The 8,164-nt window shown below is 36.7% G+C and overlaps 1 protein-coding gene across 1 annotated transcript; it reads right to left on the bottom strand.

Moving 5' to 3' along the window:
- Nucleotides 1-3,316: 3,316 nt before the first annotated feature.
- Nucleotides 3,317-7,892, bottom strand: LOC126410072 (protein NRT1/ PTR FAMILY 2.3-like). Its single transcript, XM_050077935.1, has 3 exons — nt 7,770-7,892; nt 7,476-7,693; nt 3,317-3,904 (listed from the first exon to the last, which is right to left on the bottom strand). Exons 1-3 carry the CDS (start codon nt 7,879-7,881, stop codon nt 3,317-3,319), a joined length of 918 nt encoding a protein of 305 aa, XP_049933892.1. The 5' UTR covers nt 7,882-7,892.
- Nucleotides 7,893-8,164: the final 272 nt, after the last annotated feature.

Genomic DNA, 8,164 nt, shown 5'->3' on the forward strand with positions numbered 1-8,164 from the left:
TAAAATAAAATGCATCAATAATAAACATAGCCCTTGGGTTGATTACCCCCGATAAAGGTGCCGGGAACGGTCGATCCTCGTACCGACGGGCGAGTCCCTTTCTTCCCTATTTCAAAGCAAAACCTCATTTTTTTGGAGCACTCCAAAACCAATGAAAATTTTGGGATGCAAACAGATGGCGACCGTGATGGGACCCGTCATCGTTTGACTATAATTATAATTGATGCATTTTTCAAAAACTTGAACATCTCATATGTTGCCGATGATAAAGCATGTATCTTTTTTTGGCCTTGACCCCATTGACTTCTCATTTCAGTGCTTGATGATTGTATTTGCTTTCTTGCATATGAGACTAATCGAGGTTGATCAATCATGTTCACATAGATCTAGGGTCAAATACAACCCTCCTCAATTTAGGATTTGTTTGAAAACAATGTTTGCTCTTCTATCTATTTTAATCCCCATCTTAGGCAACATTGCATTAGAGACAATTGATTTTTCATGATTTCTCATATTTCAAAATTTCAATACCTATTTGTATCGGTCATCATGTTGCCGGACTTGGTCTTAGGCGGTAGCACAAGACTAAGTCTTACAACTAGACCACACCTTGGGCCGGAAAGCCCTCTCGTTAGTACCATGAGTGGTAATTTATGGTATATCGACGAGTGATCAAGAAGAAGTGGATAAACCTTACCCTTAGTTTCCTAATGGAGAATTCTATGATCGTACTATGCCTTTTGGCTAAGGTATATTATGATATCAAGTATGTGACTCATCTATTAGTTCAATTACTAACTTTATTTGACTCGAGTCATACATAATTATTTTGGCCTCAACACACATATCTTTCTCCTTATTTCATTGAGCTATTATTTATTTCAAATTGAATATCAATATTTGCTTTACTGAATTATACTCCATCTTCAATCGTCAGACACGTGGTTTCCATTTGTTGGATCCATATAAATCAAACATATTCATTATACTCTATTGGAGGTTTAATCCTTTTAAAGTTAAGATTCTCTTCACAAGTGATAAATTGCTAATAATTCTCTCTATTTTTCTATATTATCAACTTCTTATCTTGCTATGAAAATCACTATTTACCAATCATATTTCTACAACAAATTTCTTTCATACTAGCTTTGGCCCAATTACGTGTCAAAATTCTTTCATATCCAAGTGCAGACACATGATATTACCTTTCACTCTTACATATCAATTTTTTTATACATTTGAGCCAATTTCCATTATTTTCTCCGCCTCAAGCTCAGTCTGCTTGACTCGGGCCATACATTCCTTGTTTTCTCACTTACATTTAGCCCAATAATTTTTCAACTTCAATTCATATGAAATGTATTTCTTTCCATTTTACTATTTCCATGATTTTATTGGGTCATCATTTATTCCAAGATTTTTGCTAATGCTCCGGTATATTATATTTTCAATCGACGTCTAATTTTTGACTCATTTATTCACCCTAGTTCAATCTATATCTTCCTGAGTCAAACCTCATATATTCATATTCTACTCGAGATTTAATCATTGCAAAACTAAGATTCTCTGTTTTGCTGCATTATCAACTAGATATCTCGCAATGAGAATTACCATCTACCTATCATATTCTTATAACAAATTTTTCTCCTACAAGTTTTGTCTCAATTTCTTTACCTCATAGACAAAACATAAATTCTTGCATACCAAAGTTCATATATATGTCATTACCTTGCATCCTCATTTTCCTGTTAGTAGAAGTTATATCAATTTCCTTTATATAATTTTGCTCATACCTTATTTGATTGAGGCAATTTCCATTACTTTCTTCGCCTCAGTCTCAATCATCTTTCTAGCATTCTCTCATTTATCAATCATGGCAAATTCCTAATACTGGGGCATTTTTTTTATGAATATTTCAAGACATTTCTAAATTGCTTTTGCGACAAATATTTTCATTGTTCATATAAAAGGGATAATATCCCAATCAAATCAATTCAGCTGTTAAGCTAAAGATTTGACCAAGCGCAATTCGGCCGCTAGGCTTGGAGCTTTCTAAAGCTAGCTCAACCATGTCATTAGACAATGGGATTTTATGGAGCAAGCGCAACTTGGCCGTTTGGCTAAGGGCTTTTTCGAAGCAAGCTCAACCCAAACGCTAATTTGGGGAATTTTAACAAGTTCAAAATCCACCCTTGGGTGAAAACCAAAATTTTCACCAAAAGGCGCTCGAAGTGATAAGAAGACTTCTCGTCACAACCAATGTTGGAGCAATAGGATCTCATCCTCCGTTTCAACAAAGACGTTCGAGGTGATGAAGGTTCTTTCCCGATATTGCCACTTGTTATCGAGCAACCCATTCAGGAAAGGGGTAAAACCTGAAATTATGGACAAAAGAGCAACCCACGCAGGCAAGGAGTTAAACCTGCAATGCTAACCAAAGCAACCCACACAGGTAAGGAGTTAAACCTGCACTGCAAGCCAAAGCAACCCACGCAGGCAAGGGGTTAAACCTGCAATGCTAACCAAAGCAACCCACACAGGTAAGGAGTTAAACCTGCACTGCAAGCCAAAGCAACCCACGCAGGTAAGGGGTTAAACCTACACTGCAAGCAAATGCCACCCACACAGTTAAGGATATAAACTTGCGATGCAAGTCAAGGCAACCTATTCAGGGGGGTAAACCTGAATTTCATAACGGCAAACCCATGCAGGCAAGGGGTTAAACATGCAATGTAAGCTCAAACTACCCATTCAGGCAAGAGGTTAAGCTTGAAACATCTCTCCCAACATGTTTAGTTTGAAAAATTTGCGGCGCTTATCTTTGTCCCTAAGCACGGCTAACACCGGCTTATTAACAAAGAGTGGCATCTGTAATCACCTCAAATTTTTCAAAAAAAGGGGGGCTATTAAAATTTTGGGTCTATTATTTTTAAAATAAATTTTAAATCCAAGTTTAGATCCAAAATTCAAGTTTAGATCCAAATCGAGAATTCCAAACTCAAATTCCAAAGCCGAATTCAAATTTTGAATTTTGGCTCCAAAACTACTTCCTCTCGGATTCAAATCTTGAATTCAAATTTCAAATTTTAGCTCTAAAATTCTTCCCTCTTGAATTCAAATCCTAAATTTGAATTTTAGCTCTAAAATTCTTTCATCTCGAATTCAAATCCTAAATTCAAATTTTGAATTTTGGCTCCAAAATTCTTCCATCTTGAATTCAAATCCTAAATTCAAATTTTAAATTTTGGCTCTAAAAAGTTCTCCCTCTTCAATTCGAATTTCGAATTTTGGCTCTAAAATTCTCTATAAATACCCCCTACTTCCCACCTCTTAGGCAAGAGTTAGCATTATGAGAAATCCCAACAAGAAAATCTTGCCTGAACTTTGAAGTCACTTGGCACATTTGCTTTGTGTTCATCTGATCATCTTGGTAGAAGTAATCGCTAACATTTGTCGACAGCGCCAGTTTTCGCTTTCGAATCGCTGCAATTACCACTCGAGCAATGCCAGTGAACGGACTCCCTTGAGGCTTCACTTCTTTGTAGTGCCATTTGCCAATGAGGAAGATGACAATGCTGATCACGTTGGCTGCTAGGCAGATCCCGTAACCCCAAGCCCACCCAACAGTGTCTTGCACGAAAACAACAACTGTGCTGGCCAGGATCATTGCAACATAGAGTGCTATGAAGAACCAGTTGAAGGTTTCCTGCCTCTTTGGATCTTCGAATTGGTTCGCGCCAAATGTGGCCATTGTGTAGCGTGAGCCGCCGATGCCCACACTGACGAGAGCCAGTGAAACATAAAGGATTGCGTACTGAAAACTCGAAGGCGATTTGCATGAGTTGCTGCATGGTGGTCGTCTAAGGGACTGTAATATTGCAGTCAAGGTCATTGGAACGAGTCCCTGTTGCATGCAACATTCAAGCGAATGACTCAGCTTGGTGAATTTGCAACACAAACAAGAAACATCATCCCTAGTCTCATCGCCATCATAGACATTGCCTTGTACAGGTTCTCATGAAACTGGGCCACAATAGATGCTGACTCACCTTGCTTCAAATTAATCAAATAAACTTACAAAATGCAATCCTATATATATATAGTGAATGATGGCTCTAACTGCTTATAGTGATGCTGTTGTGTGTTGAATGTTGCCTGGTGATTTAAATTAAAAATCAATCATTACAAAAAAAAAACAATTTAATGAGTAGCGAGCATTATAATGTAGTAACCATTCATTAAATTTGTAGCAATAATTTATGATGCTTTGAACAATGAATTTTTAACTTTTAGCAACATCCGACACACATAGGGTATATATATATATATATATATATATATATATATATATATATATATATATATATATATATATATAGAGAGAGAGAGAGAGAGAGAGAGAAAAGAGAGAGAGAGATCCAATTCCATTGTGGCAAGTGTGGACATGTTTTCAACTTAACGTGTGTTTATTTGCCAAAACCGCCTCTGCTTTTGAGGGGAAAATCTTGTGATATTTAAATAATAATGACAAAAATGTATTTCTCGTGTCACCATGTTTTAATTGCATAAAATATCTTTTTAAAATATTTTTAGTGTATGCTATCATGAAACATTTTTTGTTTATTTCAAATGTTCGTCAATATATTTAGAGAAAATCTGTATAGAACTCTTAGTTTCATAATTTGTCAAAATGAATTTTTTTTAATTCCCGACATTTTCAACTTTGTGAGAAATTGTAGAAAATTTTTCACGAGGGATCCACCTTTTGTTGTCATTTTTCCAGTAAAGGCTGTGTGTAATTTTGTTCCTTAAAGTAAGCTAAATAAATCATCTAGGCTGAAAGAAGTGGCACGTATTTATCTTTCACTTTTCTACTAGTGAACAGATAGCGGCTTTTCTAAAAGGGGTAGTTTTGGTATTTTAAAAAATACATATATTTTTAAATCATTTTTACGAAAAAAAAATCTTTTTTCTTTTTCGCATCTCCAGGAGTCGAACCTCACTTTCACATTTAAGGGTATTTTCTAAATTTCAGAGTTCAAACGACTGGTGAACTAAGCAAATGTCTACCTAAAAAGCTCAAAATTCATGTCCTCCAAAAATAATAAACTTTAAATTGGGCCGCTGTTTGTCATTTAACCATAAAACTATTGTCCTTACGAGAATACCACCTATGATATGCGTCATATAGCTTTAGGAAAAAACTTAGCCCCTGTATTAAATAATATATCCATTAAAACAATCGATAGCTGAAATTTGTAGAAATAATTTTTGCTTAACCAGATAAGTTCTTGTTTCGTTTTTAATTTTTAAGATACTGTTTACATTTTACCAAATTTCAAAACATGGTCTTTTAATTGAGGCCTGTTTCTATCTTAGCTGGCTAACCTATAACCTTTTACTCTCATTTTTTTCTTTGGAGACATCCGATGAAATTGGAAACCTAATTATGTATGACAGCAAGTTTCATTTATACCCAGCTTTCAATCGTATCTTTATATCTATTTTACATATATATTTATAACAATGCATTTTTGTCAATATATTTTAGGAAATGTTTGGCAATAGTAACAAGTTGCTAAATTCATAAAATATAGTGTTGCAACTACCCTTTCATGAATTTACTCTAATCTTTGGGGGCAAGATCATATTCTTGCTGTTGCCAAACAAACCTTTAAATTAATACTTTGATGAGCTAAATAATTTCATGAATTTATCTAATCTTTATATATATATATATATATATATAAAGCTGAAATCATCCAATTGTCTGAATGTGTTCGGCCTCCCATGCATGTAGATGCAATTTCATTTGGCTGCATCCAAGCTGCCAAAGAAATCAAGTGGAAGGGAAAGCTTTCCAAGGATCTTTTAAAAGAATAGGATTCTTGCCAAAGTTGGAATTGTTGCGTATCCAAAATTACTAAAGTGCCGTCCTTATCAAACTCAAATATATGTGACCATTTTCAAAGGGAAAAGGTTGGAGAACTACATTGTCCGACCATAGTCCAAGTGTCTTCTTTCTAAAGCTTCTCCAACTCAGTGGCGTAGTCACATTGTGACTGGTGTGGGCAGTTACCTACACCAGTCTCTTAAAAGTTTTATATATATATAGTGACCCATCAGAATTGAGTATTTTTAAACAAATGTTTTTTGGCTCCATTACTGGTCTGACTCCAACTGCCACCCCTGATCTAGCTCTTGCCATATCTCCTTCACTTTTATGCGAATAATATTGAGGAGCAGGTGCAAATTAGGGATGTGAAATACCAAGTTGATGGCAGCCCAGCCCTACCTTTATTCTAGTTTTGGTCTAGGAAGGTATAAACTTTTACATTTAGATGTGATGTCCTGAATGAGCAGAAGTAGAACTTCATCTTTATCTCGGATGTCGAAGCTTACACAATATTTCAGACCATCCCTTTTTTTATCCATAATACAAAGGGTGAATGCCCGTGCCACTCAACCCGTGAGGGGATGCCTCTAGTCACTAGCTCGAATTATTCGGGGCTCACCACTTGAGGCCAGGGGTGGAGGGAGCTCGGGTGAGCGCAGAAAAAAAAAATTATATTGAAAAAATCAAAATTTTTTAGTTTGGCTCGATCTGTCGATCCACTTGGCCAAACCCGCAGACCGTTTGGCCCGCCTCTTAAAAAAATTTTGGCTCTGCCCCTGCTTGAGCATTCGAACATGATGTCCTCATTGTAACTTGTTAAGCTCCGATTAGTGTATATGATATTCTGCATATTGGCTCCATTGGTTGGTGGACACTCACCATTTATTTATATGTAAGTATGAAAAAATTTGGGTTATACTCAACTCGACTCAAATGAATGTTGAACTATAATAAGAAAATAATTGAAGTAGTAAAAATTGCACGAGTTAATCGAACTAAGCGAGTTAAAAAATGAGACATGCATAACATAAACGAGTTAAACAAGTCAAATTCGAGCTCGACCTTATATCGTCGAGTCGAGCACGAGCTTGTTCTATCAAATTGGACTCAAGTTTAAGTTTTTGTGCTGAGTCGAGCTCGAGCTGGCCCAAGTCGAGGTAAAGGATTTTTTTTTTTTTTTTACTTTTGCTTTTATAAGTATAAAAAGGGGTGTTCTATTTAATGAACCGAGCATTTTAATCCTTTACAGCATTTTAATCATTTACAGTCCATGACACATAATCACTAATAAGATAGAGAATGCCCCTGGTTAGTAAAAAGGGGATTGCTCGTTACGCGACCCAAAAAAATATTGAAAAAAGTTAAAAATCCAAAAACATGTTTTCTAAAACAAAATTCAAATTGCCCTAACTTCTCCCTTTTCTGTCACTCTGTGCATATTAAAAAAGAAATTTTCAAAAATATTAGTAAAATATTAAATTTTATGAAAATTCAGGGGCCCCGCTTTAGAGTATTATTACTAACCTGTTAGCTCCTCTTTCATATTGGTAAAGAAATTACAGGAAGGGTAGGAACGAACCAGGAAAGAAATGACGGAGGCTGCCAAAATAACGGAGAAGCAACTGGCGAAGGAGTCGGAGATGATGCCGCCGACGAGCGGCGCAATGGCTTCACATCCATTGACTATGTTGAAGATCTGCACCGCTGCGATCCGGCTGACGTTGAATTGCTGAACCAGGTAGACTATGAGGTTGGCGACTGAGCCATACGCAGCCAGGCACAACAGCCCAGAGCTTCCTGTTTTAATGGCGGCATGCACCGTTAGTATGAGCAAAACAGCAACTATCAGACAATGAAGATGAACTGAGCTCACCTATGATGAAGGGGAAGGTGACCCACCCGCCCTTTCTCCGTTTAGATCGCATCGACGAATCACTGCTGCCGGGAAGTTCGCCGGAGAGCATGTTAGGGCTGCCGGAGAGCATGTTAGGAGATAACGTCGCTATTTTGAAGACACAAGCTGGAATATGGCCCTTGATTGCTGCGGGAGTGCAGTTTATAAGGTCCACTAAGAAGGTAGTATTTCCTTTTTAATTATAAATGCATAGTTAATATTTCAAGCTCCCAACACGAGACTCCCATGTTCGGGCGAGTAATATATCAGGCCTGATGTCTACAATAATAAATAGTATTAATTGGCGTCCTCTGATTACCAACTCCTAAAGATTGGTGCTTTCCGATGGAATCATACACTTGTGCATATCATGG

The sequence above is a fragment of the Nymphaea colorata genome, chromosome 5, assembly GCF_008831285.2.
Source record: "Nymphaea colorata isolate Beijing-Zhang1983 chromosome 5, ASM883128v2, whole genome shotgun sequence".
Classification (NCBI taxonomy): domain Eukaryota; kingdom Viridiplantae; phylum Streptophyta; class Magnoliopsida; order Nymphaeales; family Nymphaeaceae; genus Nymphaea; species Nymphaea colorata.

Coding starts and splice junctions, on each gene's coding strand:
- LOC126410072 (XM_050077935.1), bottom strand. CDS start 7,881: ATGCTCTCCGGCAGCCCTAACATGCTCTCCGGCGAACTTCCCGGCAGC. Junction 7,694..7,769: donor CACCTTCCCCTTCATCATAG/GTGAGCTCAGTT, acceptor CCATTAAAACAG/GAAGCTCTGGGCTGTTGTGC. Junction 3,905..7,475: donor CCTCCGTCATTTCTTTCCTG/GTTCGTTCCTAC, acceptor TGCATGCAACAG/GGACTCGTTCCAATGACCTT.